The 21,786-nt window shown below is 43.7% G+C and overlaps 1 protein-coding gene across 1 annotated transcript in view; it reads right to left on the bottom strand.

Annotated features, from left to right (window-relative positions):
* LOC110505019 (neuronal acetylcholine receptor subunit alpha-7-like) overlaps positions 1 to 21,786 on the bottom strand; it is a 76,668-nt gene that overhangs the window by 17,978 nt on the left and 36,904 nt on the right. The window contains exons 4-5 of the mRNA XM_036969606.1: positions 4,679 to 4,723; positions 3,720 to 3,829 (exon numbers count right to left, since the gene is read on the bottom strand). Coding sequence (XP_036825501.1) covers positions 3,720 to 3,829; positions 4,679 to 4,723 — 155 coding nt within the window. The remainder of the gene's footprint in view (positions 1 to 3,719; positions 3,830 to 4,678; positions 4,724 to 21,786) is intronic.

The raw sequence follows: 21,786 nt of genomic DNA on the forward strand, positions 1-21,786 counted from the left end.
TTACGGGCTTGTAAGTAAGCATTTCACAGGAAATATTGTATTCGGCGCATGTGACAAATAAAATGTGATTTGATTTGAAGAGAGAGAGAGAGTGATTATCTCGCTCTTTTTTTTGTTTTAAACGGAATGTGTCCCTTCACATTGCTGTCATAGTCACAGCGGCAGGTAGCCTTGCAGGTTAAGAGCGCTGGGCCGACCACCGAAAGTTCGAGGCGAAAAATCTGTCGATGTGCCCTTCAGCAAAGCACTTAACCCTAATTGCTCCTGTAAGTCACTCTGGATAAGAGCGTCTGCTAAATGACTGCAATTTATTTGAGAGTATGCTTCGCCCAAGGGCTAGAGACACTACTGTGCGGCGTGTGCATGTCCCGCCTGGCTCCTTGACTTGGATGTCCTTGGTCTGATGGATCCTATGGAAACATTGACTTTAGCCCTGTCCTTCTCTGACGAGGGAGATGGTCATGTAGTAACTGATCTAATGGTGATTAAAGTCTGCCTGATGCTGATCCACATCTACACGAGGTTATGGCGTGAGATGTGTGTACTTGTCACTGTAGAATTGTCAGTGCCCACATGAAAAACACACTACAGTTTACTATAGATTACGACAGTACTTACTATACAATTATGTAGTAAACTGTAGTGTACTGTAAAATACTATACTACACACTAATATCCCTCGATCATGTGTAGTACTTACTATAGAATGTTGTAGAATACTATAGTAAATACTACAGTATACGACAGGGCGCAAAAACACTTCAGTGAATACTACAGTAATGTCCGCAAAAAACTCTATAGTAAATAGTTCAGTATACTACAGTCTGCAAAAACACTACAGTAGTTACTATAGTATACACTTCAATATTTATACTATAGTAAACTGTAAATACTCCTTTAGTCCACAAAAACACTACAGTAATTACTATAGTACATACACAGTATTTTTACGATATTAACTGTAAATACTACTTTAGTACACAAGAACACTATAGTACTATAGTATTTGTACCATAGTACAATACCATAATAAAATGTGGGTGTGTACAATGCTCCGTGTGAATGTACCTTTTCCTGAGATTAGCTATGCGTGTCCTGTTTGAATTGTTTCTGTGCAATACAACAACATACAGCCTTTCACACCCCCCATGCCATTACATTCAGCACATAGTGTCAACGAAGCGCGTCACTAATAAGGATTCATTCAACGATTCCTTCATGGCAATTTATCAATGGAATCAACCACATTCAAGTCAAATCCTGCTATGTGCTGAGTCACAAACAAACAGCAATCAGAGACGTGTTCAACGTCCTTTTCGTCCCCCAGCCCTCGGCGGCTTAATACCAGACAGACTGAGATGCGAAGGGATCGTTCAGAGGGGAAATGAATGAAATGGAATGCAGAAAAAGAAAGCATAATCTGTCACATGCTGTTGATCCTTCCATTGTGCCTATACAGCCCTCCACACTGAAACGGTCTTTTGATGAGATACATGGGATGTATTGAACTGACTCATTAAGGCTCTCGTTAACTAAGCGCAATAGAAGTGAATACATTCGTTATTGCGGTTTCGCACCTCAAAAGCATGCTAATGAGACTGGGTTCCTCTGCTATACACCGCTGTCAGACTAGCGTGTTATCGCTTACGCTTTCACGACGGACGGTTTAATGGCGCATGTTATGTCACGAACGTCTGCTGTGTCAATGCGTGTCTCTATGTGTTTGTGTGTCGACATCATGGAAGCAGACTGCACATTTGAACTTCCCTTTTGGGGAAGCTAAACCTCAGCAACACTCGGAAACGGGTTCTCCTCGGCAGCTCCCCTCTAACACAGGGCCATGACATGATCTACAAGGTTAACTCTGCTCTTATGGTGAAATTCCTCAACATCTGGGATGTTTAGGTCACATGACCCAAACCAATGACCCTAACCGTCACGTATCTTCTTCACAGCATCGTAAACGAGTGCACGCCAAAGAAATGTGAGAGCATGAAGAATAGAAGATGTTGTTTCCTGTTACCTTTGACCTTTTTGGACGTGGTGAGGAGTGAAGCAGGTTAGATGAAGAGAAGAGGGGTGAGATGGGGAGTGCTTTTAAAATCAGGATTAAATACCCATTGTTTCTCTCCTTAATCCTGTGATCATGTGATGGTGTGGTGTTGTGTGCGTGTGTGTGTGGTGTGTGTTGGTTGTGTACGCGCATGGAGATTGGAATTAAGCAATAATACATTCAAGTCCATATGTTATGGCATTTGTATCATGGCTGTGACGTGGTCATAGCCACGAGGCGAAGCCGACAAGTTACCAGCATTAAAAAGCAAGATTATTATTATTATTTGTATTTTTTACCTGATGCTACATTCACTAACACTGGTTGTCAAGTGCAATTTTAGGTGTTCTCTGGTCTTTAGTTCTATGTCCATTGACTGCCATGTAAAGCTAAACTAAACCAGCGCTGGTGGATCATTCCGGGAACTTTGCAGGTTGCTGGCCAACTACACAGCAAACTAGCTACATTTCATGTTGTTTTACCAGTTCGGATGCTGATTGGTGATTTGGACTGGCTGAGAAAAACTGCATTCCTCTCTCCTCTGCCGACACATTCATTAATACGGGAGACTGTGGAGATCGAAATGTTGCAAATGTCGGAGATAATGTCTAGGCGCTTTTTACAGTGGAGATCAAGTTAATTAATTGCGTGGCTGGGCAGATCTGTAAAAGTAGTAGTACTAGCAGTAGCAGAAGCAGTAGTAGTACTAGCAGTAGCAGAAGCAGTAGTAGTACTAGCAGTAGCAGAAGCAGTAGTAGTACTAGCAGTAGCAGAAGCAGTAGTAGTAGTAGTTGCTGGTTACCAATGTAATTAGAACAGTTCAAATAAATGCTTTGTCATACCCGTGGTATACAGTCTGATATACCACAGCTGTCAGCCAATCAGCAGTCAGGGCTTGAACCCCCCAGTGAATCATTATGAATGAACCCTCTTAAAAAAAGGACTGAACTCCCTTCACTTCTCTGTGTGCCTACCTCTCTCCATATATTTCTCACATGGTCTAGCTAGTGCATTTACTTGTGGTTTTGCCCTACATGGCAAAGTGAAGCGGAATAGATACCATCTCTGTAAGCTTTCCCCACTAACAGGAGAAAGGGGTTAAGAACAGAGAGATGAGACAGAATAAACCCGACCTGATTCCAAACACTGTGCACGTCTAAAAACACATATACCCAACTGTATCTCAATGCTAACTCACACACACGCACACAGAGACAGATACACACACACAGAGAGATACACACACACACGCACTCACACAGAGAGAAACACACACACACACACACACAGAGAGAAACACACACACACACACACACACACACACACACACACACACACACACACACAGAGGTACACACACACAGAGGTACACACACACACACACACACAGAGGTACACACGCACAAACACACACACACACACTTCGGGAGACTTCCAGACTAAACACATATTCCACATTCAGGTACTGTCCCTCCAGTCCCTCCAGGCAGGCTGATGCAGGTCACAGATGCTCCGTTGCTGTTGGTTTATCAACCAAATCTCAGCTCTAAACTCATCCAAAGAAAGGATCAATCATAAATGACTGCATCAGTAAGTTGTGGGAGGAGATGAGGATGATGGGAGGAGAGGAGGATCATGGGAGAAGATGGGGGTTGTGGGAGCACACCTGTTGTAGAGGAGGATGTCAGGGGTCCAGATCTGGCTGGAGGGGAAACGTAGGTTCTGAACCCCGGGGTAGTTCTCTGGATTCCAACTCAGGTACACATCAGTCCAGTACTGAGGACAGAACACAGAGATACACATCAGAGATAATCACACAGCAAAGAGGTACATCAGTCCAGTACTTAAGACAGAACACAGAGATACACATCAGAGATAATCACACAGCAAAGAGGTACATCAGTCCAGTACTGAGGACAGAACACAGAGATACACATCAGAGATAATCACACAGCAAAGAGGTACATCAGTCCAGTACTGAGGACAGAACACAGAGATACACATCAGAGATAATCACACAGCAAAGAGGTACATCAGTCCAGTGCTGAGGGGGGGGGGGGGGGGGGGGGGGGCAGTCTGTCTGTGATAAAAGATCCAGTCTGAGCTTGGGTCTTGGCAGTCTGTCAACTGAAGGGTTGTGACAGCACTTGTCTCTTATGAGTTCACGCTAGTTGACAGACATTGAAATGTATTTCCCATGGCCCGCCTGGGAAGCGTCGCATAAACCACACAGCAATGACACTGATCGGCTAGAAAATTGAGGCTGACGTCCTGTCAGGAAGACTTCTATAAAGGAGTAAATGACTCGATAAAAAATCAAATGAATTGATGGGAAATTGGACGGAGGTCTGTTTGTAGTGACTGTGGAGAGTGGAGGCGTTCGTTGTTCTCCTTATCCTGGGTCGTGTCGATGGTAGAGACCAGACAGGGTGGACCGCATGCCCCTCTCACAAATCCAACCTCATCAACTCTCCATAAGCATGTATCCTCCAGATTGTCCAGGTACCAGACAAAACCTGCGGCATATCAACTTGAGATGGTGTTACTGCCTTTTTGGTGGGATGGGTGGGATATGAGAACATCATGAGTCACAGTGTCATTCAGTCCTCAACCATTTCCACTCACCAGCTGTAGCCATGCGTTGGTCATCAGAACCTGGTTCTTCTCGTCCTGAGCAAACAGAGAAGAAAATAACAATTCAATTGAACCGCCACAGCAGGAAATCATCACAGTGAATAGAAAGAGGTAAGGTTTCGCTGAGTGTCTACTGTCGGTTCAGCATGGGTGCAAAACAACTGGGGTGTGAAACCTCTCTAAAAGCCTCATTTATGTAACCACATCATGATTAGATGCCTCATTTCAAAATCTCAAACAACAAGCCCCGTGGACCTAAACAACCCAACACACAGCAGAGAGAGAGAGAGAGAGAGAGAGAGAGAGAGAGAGAGAGAGAGAGAGAGAGAGAGAGAATGAGAGAGAGAGAATGAGAGAGAGAGAGAGAATGAGAGAGAGAGAGAGAGAGAGAGAGAGAGAGAGAGAGAGAGAGAGAGAGAGAGAGAGAGAGAGAGAGAGAGAGAGAGAGAGAGAGAGAGAGAGAGAGAGAGAGAGAGAGAGAGAGAGAGAGAGAGAGAGAGAGAACTCACATTTCATGATCTGAGTAAATAGGGCACTTAGCAAGATGTAAGGTGTCCTTTTGTCTTGTTCTCTGCTCTCTCTACATTATCTCTCTCTCTTTGCAGATCTGTTTTTGGTCTGTTTCTGCCTCTCTTCAACTCTATCAGTCATTAACACCCACTTCCATCAATTAGGGCTGAGTTATGTGCCAAATATTTCTACATATCCAGGATTCCATCAAATGACCCAGATGATGAAGACGGAGACGGTTTGCAGATCGCCCTCTCAATGTGCGTGTTCTGATCCCGCAGTAAGGGGGAGATGGGAGTTGGGGGATGTTAGGGTCAAATCTATGAAGGGAAAACATTAACCATCCAACTCAAGGGTGATCACAGCAGCACACACACACACACACACACACTTTAGTAATTTAGCAGACACTCTTATCTAGAGCAATTTACAGAAGCAATTAGGGTTAAGTACCTTGCTCAATACACACACCACACACACACACACACACACACACAGAGAGATACACACACAGAGTGTGTCTCTCCCATAGAAAGTTACAAAAAAAATGTACTGTCTTCAAAATGTCAAAAGACCTTGGCATTTAAAACAATATTTCCTATCTTAATTTTTTAAGATTGTTATCATTCCCATCCGTTGCCTAACAATGTGTCTCAGCTGGTGTCTGATACCTGTCTAATTGCTGTCCATGAGGAGCCAGGAGCCAATCAAAACTAACTGGCTCCCCTACACGAGCAGCAGAGAGACATCAACAGATTGGAAAGTAATTAGCTAGCATGATGAAGAAAACAATTTACAGGATGTGGTGGGATGTGAAAAAAAGGAATTCTCTCTCTCTCACACAAACAAACACAAACACCCCATGCCATCAAATCCAGCATTATCTTAAAGAGACTTTCCAGGAAGATTTGCATACTTTATAGCCAGTCGTTTTGAAAGTAGTGCTCAAGAGCCAAAACGGGTCCCCCGAAAATTGTGTACTACATCATATATGGGCAGATATCTGCAGTATGTCATTGCTCTCTCTCTCTCCCTGCTGTGTCACCTAGCCATTAGGTACACCCTGAAACCTCAATGGATAATGCTGGGCAGGCCTGGGCCAGCCTTCTTTCACTGTGAAACCGTCAATGTGCATCTTGCTAGCTGTCACTCAAATGATGAGGGGCTGAAGATCATTAGCTAACATTTTAATTGCATTAGTGAGGTCGGGCACTGATGTTGGGCAATTAGGCCCGCATTCGGCATTTCAATTCATCCCAAAGGTGTTCGATGGTGTTGACGTCAGGGCTCTGTGTAGGCCAGTCAAGTTCTTTCACAACCATCTCAACAAACCATTTCTGTATGGACCTCACTTTGTGCACGGGAGCATTGTCATGCTGAACCAGAAAAGGGCCTTCCTCAAACTGTTGCCAAAAAGTTGGAAGCACAGAATCATCTAGAATGTCATTGTATGCTGTAGTGTTAAGAATTCCCTACACTAGAACTCAGGGGCCAGAACCATGAAAAACAGCACCAGACCATTATTCCTCCTCCACCAAAATGTACAGTTGCCACTATGCATTCAGGTAGGAGGCATCCGCCAAACCCAGATTCGGACAGCCAAATGGTGAAGTGTGATTCATCACTCCAGAGAACACGTTGTCAAGCGATGATCAACAACAAATGTGACAGAGCTTGAAGAATTTTGAAAATAATAATGGGCAAACGTTACACAAATCAGGCATGGAAAGCTCTTAGAGACTTACCCAGAAAGACTCAAAGCTGTAATTGCTGTCAAAGGTGCTTCTACGAAGATTTGACTCAGGGGTGTGAATAATTACAGTATCAATCAATAAATCCATCTATAATTGGACACACCTACTCATTCAAGGATTTTTATTTACTTTTACAATTTTCTACCTTGTAGAGTAATAGTGTAGCCATCAAAACTATGAAATAACACATATGGAATCATGTAGTAACCCAAAAAGTGTTAAACAAATCTAAATATATTTTATATTTTAAATTCTTCAAAGTAGCCATCCTTTGCCTTGATGACAGCTTTGCACATTCTTGGCATTCTCTCAACCAGCTTCATGAAGAATGCTTTTCCAACAGTCTTGAAGGAGTTCCCACATATGCTGAGCACTTCTTGGCTGTTTTTCCTTCACTCCGCAGTCCAAATCATCCCAAACCATTTCAATTAGATTGAGGTCTGGTGATTGTGGAGGTCAGATCATCTGATGCAGCACTCCATCACTCTCCTTGGTCAAATAGCCCTTACACAGCCTGGAGGTGTGTTTGGGGTCATTGTCCTGTTGAAAAACAAATGATAGTCCCACTAAGCGCAAACTAGATGGGATGGCGTATCGCTGCAGGATGCTGTTATAGCCATGCTGGTTAAGTGTGCCTTGAATTCTAAATAAATCACAGACAGTGTAACCAGCAAAGCACCCTCACACCTCCTCCTCCATGATTCACAGTGGCAACCACACGTGTAGATCATCCGTTCACCTACTCTGCGTCTCACAAAAACACGGCGGTTGGAACCAAAAATCTCAAATTTGGACTCATCAGACCAAAGGCCAGTTTCATCATAGCGCTTGATGATTTTTGCAACTGCACTTGAAGAAACTTTCAAAGTTCTTGACATGTTCCATATTGACTGACCTTCATGTCTTAAAGTAACAATTTGGCTGTCATTTCTATTTGCTTATTTGAACTGTTCTTGTCGTAATATGGGCTTTATCTTTTACCAAATCGTGTGCATACCAAACCTAACTTGTCACAACACAACTGATTGGCTCAAACACATTAAGAAGGAAATAAATTCCACAAATTAACTTTAAACATGGCACACCTGTTAATTGAAATGCCTTCCAGGTGACTACCTCATGAAGCTGGTTGAGAGAATGCCAAGAGTGTCCAGAGCTGTCATCAAGGGAAAGGTTGGCTACTTTGAAGAACACTTTTTTGGTTACTACATGATTCCATATGTGTTATTTCATAGTTTTGTGGTCTTCACTATTATTCTATAATGTAGAAAAAAGTACAAATAAAGAAAAACCCTGGAATGAGTAGGTGTGTCCAAACTTTTGACTGGTACTGTATGTAAATTAGATATTTCTGTATTTCATTTTCAATTAATTAGCAAAAATTTCTAAAAACATGTTTTTCACTTTGTCATTATGGGGTATTGTGTGTAGATGGTTGAGAAATAAACATTGATTTAATCAATTTTCAATTTAGGCTGTAACACAACAAAATGTGAAATAAGTCAAGGGTTAGGAACGTTGAAAGCACTGTAGTTCCAGGCACTTACAGAATCTATGCGCATTGAAGCTGTTCTGGCGGGTCATGGTGGCCCAGCACCCTAATGAGACATGTAATGTTGGTGTTTCCTTTATTTTGGCTGTTACCTGTATGTGCGCTTCCTTCAGTGTGTGTGTGTGTGGAGCGCCAGTCAGTCAATGTTGTTTACATAAAGGTGATAAATACATTAACAACTCTAAAGCTGTCAGTGCTTCCCTGAGGATCAATGTGTTAGGAAACACTAACATACAGTATCCTGGCTAATATCCACCGTGCTATGCTAACAGCAAACAGGCTCTGAGACCATTTGGACTATGCTAGGCTAATAATGAATCTGCTATGTTAATACGAGCTGTGCTGGCTTACAATAGCTACTGAAGCCTGGCGTGTTTGCATTCGGATGGCCTGACCAATGACCAGTGTGTCAGAAAGGCTAAATTGACTATGCTAATCAGCTACTGGAATACCAAATGAGTTTATTACTGTTGATCTAGAGACATTACTGCCAGTGATTACCATTACCACACGTAATCAAGCAGTAATGTTATTGCCTGTAACTGTGATGCATTGAACCATGTGTAGAGCTGTGCTGTAGCTATGGCGACAGGAAGGCTACTTTGAAAGGTTACATATGACATATGGAACACAGGGAGAGATTTCATGCTTAAAGCAGCTCTTCCTCAGAAATAATCAAGTGTCACATTCTCACCTACTCAATTTAGAAATCTGAGGAGAGACAAAGGTAGGTTGTTTTTTTATGCATAACTCAGGTCAACATTGGGCCACATTAAGTGTTTAATGTAACTGGAAAATAAACTAAAAGACGGCTCTGCATGATAAACCCAGCCAGGTCACCTGTGATACAAGTCAGTATTTGACGTCCATCCATGTCTGAGGACGTCGGGAGATGACGTGGAAACCAGCCACTAGGGGCAGCAGTGAGCACGGGTACCTTCAAGTAGGTTTGGGTTTTGCCGGGCGTTGTGGACGATGATGGTGGATGGTTGTAAGCATCTGCCTCTGATTCCAATGGGCCAAATGTTGCCTGTTTGAATCCAGCGATAGAAGATTGTTTTTGATCTTTTTGTTTTAAGCCTATCCCAAACCTTAACATTTACCTTAACCATTGTGAGTTCATGCCTAACCTTAAAAATGTGGAGTTAATGCCAAAAGGTTAACCTTAAACACTTCAAAATGTTACGTTTGAGAAACATTGATAAACGTCTAATTCTGACTTGAGACTGTGAGAGCTGGGATAAACCACACACCCACACACATTATTACAGTGTATGGTGAAGCTTCCTGGCAGCCGGTCAACAGTAACACCTGTTACAATGTTTCAAATGTTTGTTTCAAATGTTTAAAAAAATGGCACTGCATACTTATCCTGCTCTTTTAGCGGATTAAGAGTGGCTTTGATAGCGATCGATTGTACAAACGTTCTGGAAAACTCATCACATTTTCTACGGATTTACAAAAGACATGCACCTCCTCTGGCACTGCATATCCGAGACAAACTTCAGTGCTTCGGGAACAGCTGGTAAGGGCAGAAGGAGGAAAATACTAACAATAGAAGTTACTAACAGACCTAATATACATGGAAAACACAATCTCTCACGTCAATGCAGAGCTCTAACTGAATTATGGGATGTCGCAAAATACGTCCCAGCATGCTCCAGAGACTCCGAATGTGCTAGTTTGTAATTCAATGTCATTGGTAAACAAAGTGGATGAATTTAAACTGCTCCTTCAATCAGTAAATGCAGTTACTGGATGGGTCACTGAAACTTGGGCCCGTGAAAATATCCCAGATGAATCTCTTTTCGTACGAGACTATCAGCTGTTCAGAAACGACTGGTCCAGAGAGGGGATGAGAGGAGCTATGGACGTAAATCACAGTATTCAGGAAAAGAGAAGAACTGACCTAGAGAAAGAGGAGTTTATTTTCAATTTAACCAGGCAAGTCAGTTAAGAACAAATTCTTATTTACAATGATGGCCTACCGGGGAGCAGTGGGCTGACTGCCTTGCTCAGGGGCAGAACAACAGATTTTTTACCTTGTCAGCTCGGGGATTCGATCCAGCAAACTTTCGGTTGCTGGCCAACCCTCTAACCACTAGGCTACCTGCCGCCCCTGCCGTATATGTGGCTTCAGCTTTGTCCTAAACCACTCGGCAGCTCAGTTTCAACTCTGGTAGTGGGAGTACTCTACCATCCACTATGGGCAAATTAGAAAACACTTCAGAAGAACACTGTGGATTATCTCATAAATACTATCCATGTCCTCAGGATGTCCATGCTGTGTAGACTTTAATCACCTGCCCATCAAGATGCTGACAAACTCCCATCCAGACATGAAACAAGTGGACATGATCAGAAGGGACTCCATCTTAGATTGGATCATTATAAATCTGAAGAATCACTACAACACCCCCACTGTACTTGCTCATCTCTCGGATCCAGTGATCACAAATGTCTGCTGTTCTCCCCAAACACAACATCGGGAGGGAGATGTGAGGTGCAGTGGGGAAAAAGGACGTCTGGTAACCCAGAACAGAAAGGAGGCCTTGGCACGATGTATGGCAAGCACTGATTGGTCTGCCATATATGAGGTGGAGAACATCGATGCAAAGGTGGAGAATAGAGGGCCGATTTCTAGTTTTCATAACAATCAGTAATCTGCATTTTTGGATGCCGATTATGGACGATTACATGAGGAAGCCACGAGGAAACTGGGTGGCAGGCTGACCACCTGTTACGCGAGTGTAGCAAGGAGCCAAGGTAAGTTGCTAGCTAGCATTAAAAGTATCTTATAAAAAAAGAGTCAATCTTCACATAATCACTAGTTAACTACACATGGTTGATGATATTACTAGGTTAACTAGCTTGTCCTGCGTTGCATATAGTCAATGCGGTGCCTGTTAATTTATCATCGAATCACAGCCTACTTTGCCAAACGGGTGATGATTTAACAAAAGCTCATTCGCAAAAAAAAGCACAATCGCTGCAGTAATGTACCTAACCATAAACATCAATGCCTTTCTTAAAATCAATACATAGAAGTATATATTTTTAAACCTGGCTCGTTGCGAACTAATTTGCCAGAATTTGACATCATTATGACATAACATTGAAGGTTGTGCAATGTAAACAGCAATATTTAGACTTAGGGTTGCCACCCGTTCGATAAAATACAGAACGGTTCCGTATTTCACAAAAATAATAAACGTTTTGTTTTCGAAATGATAGTTTCCGGATTTTACCATATTAATGACCAATGGCTCGTATTTCTGTGTTTATGATTTGATAGAGCAGTCTGACTGAGCGGTGGTAGGGGCAGCAGGCTCGTAAGCTCGTAAGCACTCAGTCAAACTTTACTGCGTTTGCCAGCAGCTCTAAGCAATGCTTGCTTCACAGCGCTATTTATGACTTCAAGCCTATCAACTCCTGAGATTAGGCTGGCAATACCAAAGTGCCTATTAGAACATCCAATAGTCAAAGGTATATGAAATACAAATGGTATAGAGAGAAAAAGTCAACGCGTCATAATTCCTATAATAACTAACTACAACCTAAAACTTCTTAACTGGGAATATTGAAGAAGTGGGAATATTGAACCACCAGCTTTCATATGTTCTGAGCAAGGAACTTCAACGTTAGCTTTTTTACATGACACATACTGCACTTTTACTTTCTTCTCCAACACTGTTTTTGCATTATTTAAACCAAATGGAGCATGTTTCATTATTTATTTGAGACCAAATAGATTTTTATTTATGTATTATATTACGTTAAAATAAATCTGGCGGTATCGGTATTGGAGTTGAAAAATCAGAATCGGTCAACCTCTAGTGGAGACATTCAACTTCTGCATTCAAACTGCACTTGATGTATGCATGCCAACAACAACAACACTGGACAAGTCCTAGATGACTGACCAAATAAAGGCTGCCATCAGGAAAAGACAGAAGATTTTCAACAGATGGGAAATGGTGAAAAACAATGAAATGGAGAAAATACAGAAACAAAGCGCAAATGCTTATCAAGGAAGCAAAGACAAACTACCACAAAACTGAAATTCTAAAGCCATGACATCATTTTCTGGAATTTTCCAAGCTGTTTAAAGGCACAGTCAACTTAGTGTATGTAAACTTCTGACCCATTGGAATTGTGATACATCGAATTATAAGTGAAATAATCTGTGAAATGATTTTTTTTTAAATGACTTGTGTCATGCACAAAGTAAATGTCCTAACCGACTTGCCAAAACTATAGTTTGTTAACAAGAAATTTGCGGAGTGGTTGAAAAACAAGTTTTAATGACTCCAACCTAAGTGTATGTAAACTTCCGACTTCAACTGCATGTCCAAAGATCACGCAAAGCTCCTGCAATGTCTGCCTGACATTGAACTGTGTCCAAATTACTAGCCTGGCTCCACAGATAGCCCACCGGAAGAAGGAAGAGGGTGATGGCAAATGGCACATTTAGCCCTTGGTCAGAGGTCACCTCTAGTGCCACAAGAGGACACTTCCATGGGCTTGGAGGCAAAACAGCTGGAAGAGTGGGCCACATCCAACAACATATATTTTTCTAGAGACCATCCACAACCTGCACCACTAATCCTAGGAGGACAGGAAGTACCAGTGGTAACAACAACTAAGTATCATCTAGACTCAAACCACAGTGGTGACACGTGTGGAGCAGTCAGTGAGGAAGGCCTCAAAACACCTGCACTTTGACTGTTCTTGCCAGAAATGGCCTACCCACTGATGATCTGGTCAAAGTATACACTACACTGGTCAGGCCCTGTCTGGAATATGGTTGAGGGCCTTGAGGATCATCTCCAGAGGTGGAGCTTCCGTCACTGCAGAGCAGGCGAGAGCAGGCTGCAGTGCACCTGGTGAAGGACATGCACACTCTTGAACACTGAATGACCTGCTCCCTACAAAAAGAGGTAACTGCACCACCAGGCTCCTGAGAAACAGCCACAAACTGTCCTGTATAACTGCCTGTACGAACCGCCTGTGAAACTCCACTCTACCCACCGCTATCAGACTGCCTAATAACTTAAATGGTTCCCCCAAATATTATATTTTTAACAGTCACACTTTAATATTAAAATTTCCATCATGAAAATTGTAATGTTTCAAGTGTTCTGTATTCTTTTTTTCACGTATTATGTATGTATTTTATAATAAGTGTTTTGCAGTTATTAGTAATGTAAATTCTGCATTTCTTCAGTTTTAACTGTGAGCAAGAATAAATTAACTCTCACACACACACACACACACACACACACACACACACACACACACACACACACACACGCCCAGTGGAGCAGTGGCAGCTGTGCTCGTACCGTTAGCCAATCAGGGTTAAATCATGCATTGAGCGTTTCACAGACAGGACCCAAGGGCCCCCCTCACCACCTGAGTCCCACTGCCCTGCCCTGAGTCAGGACCACTAGACTTGACCTCATCTAGACTAGACCAACAGACTGGACCAGACCTAGATTAGACCTGACCACAGGACTGGACCACACCAACAAAAAAACACACCAGGGGACTAAACCAGACCGTTCACCGACAATAACCATAACATCTGGACCGCTATAAACCACTAAACAATGGGTTCCTCTCCATCTGTGTCTAGCAGAACTAGCCTGACCTAGATCACAACGTAGTAGTTTTAAGACAAGGCTGAAAAAGACTGTGTGTGAATCAAATCAAATGTCATTTGTCACATGCTTCGTAAACAACAGGTGTAGACTAACAGTGAAATGCTTACTTATGGGCCCTTCCCAACAAGGCAGAGACAGAAAATAGAGAAATAATAGAAAAGTTAAACACGTCATAATAAAAGTAATAATAAACACACAATGAGTAACAATAACTTGGCTATATACACAGGGTACCCGTACCGAGTCGATGTGCAGAGGTACATACAGTGGGGCAAAAAAGTATTTAGTCAGCCACCAATTGTGCAAGTTCTCCCACTTAAAAAGATGAGAGAGGCCTGTAATTTTCATCAAAAGTACACTTCAACTATGACAGACAAAATAAGGAAAATAAATCCAGAAAATCACATTGTAGGATTTTTTATGAATTTATTTGTAAATTATGGTGGAAAATAAGTATTTGGTCAATAACAAACAAGCAAGATTTCTGGCTCTCACAGACCTGTAACTTCTTCTTTAAGAGGCTCCTCTGTCCTCCACTCGTTACCTATATTAATGGCACCTGTTTGAACTTGTTATCAGTATAAAAGACACCTGTCCACAACCTCAAACAGTCACACTCCAAACTCCACTATGGCCAAGACCAAAGAGCTGTCAAAGGACACCAGAAACAAAATTGTAGACCTGCACCAGGCTGGGAAGACTGAATCTGCAATAGGTAAGCAGCTTGGTTTGAAGAAATCAACTGTGGGAGCAATTATTAGGAAATGGAAGACATACAAGACCACTGATAATCTCCCTCGATCTGGGGCTCCACGCAAGATCTCCCCCCGTGGGGACAAAATGATCACAAGAACGGTGAGCAAAAATCCCAGAACCACATGGGGGGACCTAGTGAATGACCTGCAGAGAGCTGGGACCAAAGTAACAAAGCCTACCATCAGTAACACACTACGCCGCCAGGGACTCAAATCCTGCAGTGCCAGACGTGTCCCCTTGCTTAAGCCAGTACATGTCCAGGCCCGTCTGAAGTTTGCTAAAGAGCATTTGGATGATCCAGAAGAAGATTGGGATAATGTCATATGGTCAGATGAAACCAAAATATAACTTTTTATAACTGCACTGTTCATGAGACTACTGGGTTTCCACCCTTCTTCCTGATGTTTGGACGCACCCCTAGGTTGCCGGTAGATGCTATGTTTGAAAGTGTGCTGTTGGATGGGGACACAGTAGATGTGGATAAGTATGTCCAGTCTCTGGGTGAGGATCTGAGAGAGGCCATGACATTGGCCCAGCACCATGCCAGTAAGCAACAAAAGAGACAAGCCGAGGTCTACAACAGACGGTCTAAGGGTCACTCGGTGCAGAAGAGAGACAGAGTTCTACTTGCTAACAAGAGGAACAGGGGCAAGAAGAAACTGGCTGATCGCTGGGAGAGTGTGGTGTACATAGTGGTTGCGAAGAACAGCTCACTGAACACATATCGTATCCAACACCTTACTACATGGATCTCTATCCAGTGGTGACGTGATCTCTGAGATGTCTGCAGAGTCCAGCCAAATGGATGGGAGTGACACCAGGACTGTCCCCTGGGTAGCAGACTGTCCACTGGGTAGCAGACTGTCCACTGGGTAGCAGGCCTGTCCACTGGGTAGCAGGCCTGTCCACTGGGTAGCAGGCCTGTCCACTGGGTAGCAGGCCTGTCCATTTGGTAGCAGACTGTCCACTGGGTAGCAGGCCTGTCCACTGGGTAGCAGACTGTCCACTGGGTAGCAGACTGTCCACTGGGTAGCAGACTGTCCACTGGGTAGCAGATTGTCCACTGGGTAGCAGGCCTGTCCACTGGGTAGCAGGCCTGTCCACTGGGTAGCAGATTGTCCACTGGGTAGCAGATTGTCCACTGGGTATCAGACTGTCCACTGGGTAGCAGGCCTGTCCACTGGGTAGAAGACTGTCCACTGGGTAGCAGACTGTCCACTGGGTAGCAGGCCTGTCCACTGGGTAGCAGGCCTGTCCACTGGGTAGCAGATTGTCCACTGGGTAGCAGATTGTCCACTGGGTATCAGACTGTCCACTGGGTAGCAGGCCTGTCCACTGGGTAGAAGACTGTCCACTGGGTAGCAGACTGTCCACTGGGTAGCAGGCCTTCCTGAGTCTTCTGGGAGGTTACTCCAAGAGGATGGTGAAGTCCCAGCTGATGGAAGTGAGGTGGAACAACCGTATGAAGGCCCCGTTAAATGATGTGTGCATCAGCGGAAGTGGACCAGAGAGATATCCACGAAGCCTACAAGAGTTCTGATTGCGAAACTCCATTCCGTGTGGATGATGCTCTGACAGATACCTTGGTTGTAGATGCTTCGTCAGTGTGGTCTGTGTCAATCTACCAGGATTCTGATCAGTCGTCTGACAGTACTAGCGTTGAGTCTGTAACTGAAAGTGTGCTAGCTCCGAATATGCCAATCTGTAATACTCCCCATCCTGAGGTCAGACCTCTGAGCAGGGTTAGTGCTGTCTGTGACATTCCTGCTAGGTTTTTGAGTGAGGGTGTTCGGACTAGACAGACGTATTAAGCAAGTGAATAGGCTAATACAAACTATGTCTACACAGGAAATGAAACAGTTCCTGGTTTCTCAGTGATGGCAGGATATTGCCTACCTTTTCTTTTTTATATACATGTATATGTAGTAATCTAAGCGTGTCTTAGAATGATTTGTGAGTTTGTCTAATATATTTGGCAATTCATGTAACTTTGTGTGTAGTCCATCGGCATAAATAATTTATGGCATTTTTCGTATACGGTTGAATAATGGATTAGCTACCCCTTATTTTTCGTAATCCTTCGCGGGATAGCTTTTCAGCTGATCGACCATTTGTGGGTCTAGAATTAAGGGACTACGCTGGGTTACTCTGTCGCCCTGCGGGTGTGAAATGGTTTTTTTCTTTCCTTGCTTCCCCTAGATTATGCACCAAGTTGCACACAAGGACCAATTCAAATAGGCCAGGTCAAGAGGGGAATGTTAATAATTTGATAATAATATTAATAATAATTCAGTGTGTTTATTTAATTACAGCTGCATAGCTAATGTTATTCTTTGGTGTACAAACACTTTTTCATATCAATATTGTACATACATGTGATTGTAAAAGTTTTGTATATTTTGGTTTGACCCTTCGCTTTTGCCTGACCTTCGGCATAGCAAGGTATGTTGTCCTTGGCTCCGAAATTGTCAAAATGTCACACAATGTGCTGTTATGCAACCATAAGTTTGTTACAATGTGGACAAGATAAAGATTTATGTTAACACGTTTCACCAAGCTCGCTAACTAGAGTATCTATTGAAATAACTTGTGAGTACTTGGGACAGTGTTTGAGTGAGTGTCCATGTGCTTGCGCAGGTGCCTGAGAGCTATGACTGCGCCAAGGGCTAACATATTGTGTGTTGTCTCTTCGTGTGCAGGGCCTATAAAAATAATTCAACTAGCAGACCTCCAGTTGTGGCAGCGTCCTAATTAAAAGTACACAACGCAGAACGAACCACGCTACACATGCACCCCTGAGAAGCTACCGTGTTGAGGGTCAGCGTGTTGGATGTGTTGTTGCCTACCCTCACCACCTGGAAGCGGCCCGTCAGGAAGTCCAGGATCCAGTTGCAGAGGGAAATGTTCAGTCCCAGGGTCCTTAACTAAGTGACGAGCTTGGAGGGCACTATGACTTTGAATGCTGAGATGTAGTCAATGAACAGCATTCTCACATACAGTGCATTCGGAAAGTATTCAGACCCCTTGACTTTTTCCCATTTCGTTACGTTACAGCCTTATTCTAAAATTGATTGAATAGTTTTTTGCCCTCATCAATCTACACACAATACCCCATAATGACAAAGCAAAAACTGGTTTATAGACATTTTTGCTAATTCACAAAAAAACTGAAATATCACATTTACAAAAGTATTCAGACCCTTTATTTAGTACTTTGTTGAAGCACCTTTGGCAGTGATTACAGCCTTGAGTCTTCTTGGGTATGACACTACAAGCTTGGCACCCCTGTATTTGGGGAGTTTCTCCCATTCTTCTCTGCAGGTCCTCTCAAACTCTGTCAGGTTGGATGGGGAGCGTCATTGCACAGCTATTTTCAGGTCTCTCCAGAGATTTTGGATCGGATTTAAGACTGGGCTCTGGCTGGGCCACTCAAGGACATTCAGAGACATGTCCCGAAGCCACTCCTGCATTGTCTTGGATGTGTTCTTAGGGTCGCTGTCCTGTTGGAAGGTGAACCTTCGCCCCAGTCTGAGGTCCTAAATGCTCTGGAGCAGGTTTTCATCAAGTATCTCTCTGTACTTTGCTCCATTCATCTTTTCCTCAATCCTGACTAGTCTCCCAGTCCCTGTCGCTAAAAAACATCCCCACACCATGATGCTACCACATCCATGCTTCACCATAGGGATGGTACCAGGTTTCCTCCAGACGTGACACTTGACATTCAGGCCAAAGAGTTCAATCTTGGTTTCATCAGACCAGAGAATCTTGTTTCTCATGGTCTGAGAGTCTTTAGGTGACTTTTGGCAAACTCCAAGCAGTTTGTCATGTGCCTTTTACTGAGGAATGGCTTCCATCTGGCGACTCTACCATAAAGGCCTCGTTGGTGGAGTGCTGCAGAGATGGTTGTCCTTCTGGAAGCTTCTCCCATCTCCACAGAGGAACTCTAGAGCTTTGTCAGAGTGACCATCGGGTTCTTGGTCACCTCCCTGACCAAGGCCCTTCTCCCCCGATTGCTCAGTTTGGTCGGGCGGCCATCTCTATTTAAGAAAGATGGAGGCCACTGTGTTCTTGGGGACCTCCAATGCTGCAGAAATGTTTTGGTACCTCGGATTGTGCCTCGGCACAATCCTGTCCCGGAGCTCTACGGACAATTCCTTTAACCTTATTGCTTGGTTTTTTTCTCTGACATGCACTGTCAACTGTGGACCTTTCAAATTGTAGAAACATCTCAAGGATGATCAATGGAAACAGGATGCATCTGAACTCAGTTTCAAGTGTCATGGCAAAGGGTCTGAATACTTATGTAAATAAGGTATCTGTTTTTAATTTTTAATACATTTGCAAAAATGTCTAAAAACCTATTTTTGCTTTGTCATTATGGGGTATAGTGTATAGATTGCTTCAGATTTTTTTTATGTAATCCATTTTAGAATAAGGCTGTAACGTAACAAAATGTGGAAAAAGTCAAGGGGTCCGAATATTTTCCGAAGCCTCTGTAGATGTTCCTCGTGTCCAGGTGGGAAAGGGCAGTGTGGAGTACAATAGAGATGTCGGTATCTGTGGCTCTGTTGGGTCAGTAAGCGAAATGGACCGGGTCCAGAGTGTCTGGGATGATGATGAGCCATTACCAGCCTTTCAAAGCATTTCATGGCTACAGATGTGAGTGCTACGGGGCGATAGTCATTTAGACAGGTTACCTTGGCGTTCTTGGGCACAGGGACTATGGTGGTGTCATGACTGGCCTGTTCGGGTCAGGTTAACGTTGACCACAATTCTGCATAGATATCTCTCACACCCCACCAAAGGTGGGAGTAGAGAGGTAGGGGATATTATGACACCTCACTCCCATTGTAAATCTTAAGGCAGCAGACAAAATCCTTTGTCCCCTCAGTGTAGAAGAATGGAATGTATGATGGCCCTATGGGGCATCAACCTCAGAACAGTAACATGCAATAAATGGACTTTGGGACAATATATTTCGTAAATCAAAATGGTGGTAATGACGATAGATGGAATATGAAAATGAATGCTTTTTGTTATGTTATTAAATGTTCAATGACGACGTTATATTGAAGACATTGTAACTTGAAGAGTTTGCATGATATGTACCTCATGTTTGCATACTGTACGTTGTGTGGAAAATGTCCAGATCAAAGAGAATGTTTTTGTAAAGATGAAATGCGAAGTTAGTTGTCTAAATTGGATCTGAGTAAAATCCAGACCTTGCCTCGTAACTAGTTATGCCCAGAGAACTTGCCATAAAGACAGGCCTGAGGGTTTAAAACATGTGAGTTAAGAATTTACATATCAGACTAGATGGCTGTGCGCTGCAGCCAAGGTCGAGGATTAGTCGCATCCCCAAAATCCAACACGAGGTTGAAGAAGACAAAATAAACTCTTAACAATCAATGCTATGGTTGAGTAGCTGTATCTAAGAAGGTGAATTCAAGCAGGACCACCAGGTTATCCAAGGAATCATGGGTATACATTGCTTTCATTCCACGCTGGAACCTTTCCCACTGATGATTAGCCGTCCCTAGAAGACCCCTCTCACAGAACGAGGGCGAGGAAACAGAGCACTACGAGAAAGGACACTGACATAGAGTGGACAATCATAGACTTACACCCGGTAACAACAGAGGTGTCGCCATCAGAGGAGGAGGAGGAACTCGGTCTACGAGGAGATACCCCATTGGACACCTTCGACAAGTAATTACATCATTATATTCTGACCCAGTTCGGGGCAAGATCCGGGCTCTTCACTGGCCATGGCAGAATACTGACATTCCGGTCGTGCAGGAAATCACGCACAGAACGAGCAGTATGTCTGGTGGCATTGTCATGCTGGAGGGTCATGTCAGGATGAGCCTGCAGGAAGGGTACCACATGAGGGAGGAGGATGTCTTCCCTGGAACGCACAGCGTTGAGATTGCTGCAATGACAACAAGCTCAGTCCGATGATGCTGTGACACACCGCCCCTGACCACCTCCAAATCGATCCCGCTCCAGAGTACAGGCCTCGGTGTAACGCTCATTCCTTCAACGATAAATGCGAATCCGACCATCAGCCATGGTGAGGCAAAACCGCGACTCGTCAGAGAAGAGCACTTTTGCCAGTCCTGTCTGCTTCAGCGACGGTGGGTTTGTGCCCATTGGCGACGATGTTGCCAGTGATGTCCGGTGAGGACCTGCCTTACAACAGGCCTACAAGCCCTCAGTCCAGCCTCTCTCAGCCTATTGCGGACAGTCTGAGCACAGAAGGAGGGATTGTGCGTTCCTGGTGTAACTCGGGCAGTTGTTGTTGCCATCCTGTACCTGTCCCTCAGCTGATCCTGTGAAGGTGTTGTTACACGTGGTCTGTCACTGCGAGGACGATCAGCTGTCCGTCCAATTTCCCAGAAAGGCTTTCTTAGGCGTCTCACAGTACGGACATTGCAATTTATGGCCACATCTGCAGTCCTCATGCCTCCTTGCAGATGAGCAGGGACTCTGGGCATCTTTCTTTTGGTGTTTTTCAAGTTAGTAGAAAGGCCTCTTTAGTGTCCTAAGTTTTCATAACTGTGACCTTAATTGCCTACCGTCTGTAGGAGCTCAAGACTTCAGTAAAACACATACACTTCTCTCTCACTCACTCAACTCTGAATAGAGAGAAAGTTGAGCGAGCCAAAGCCAAAACCCATTTCAGAGACACTATAAAGTCCTGAGGGGAACTGCATGCTCTGTCCGGCTATATTTCCTTTCCGTTTCCTCATTCCTCAGAGTCTGGCTGACGAATGGGAATTGTAAAAGCCATATTTAACACAGAAACAGTTTGGTTCGCTCTGAGAGTTTAACAGACACACTTGTGTTGTTTTCTGCAGC

Source organism: Oncorhynchus mykiss, chromosome 31, assembly GCF_013265735.2.
Source record: "Oncorhynchus mykiss isolate Arlee chromosome 31, USDA_OmykA_1.1, whole genome shotgun sequence".
In the NCBI taxonomy this organism is placed as follows: Eukaryota; Metazoa; Chordata; class Actinopteri; order Salmoniformes; family Salmonidae; genus Oncorhynchus; species Oncorhynchus mykiss.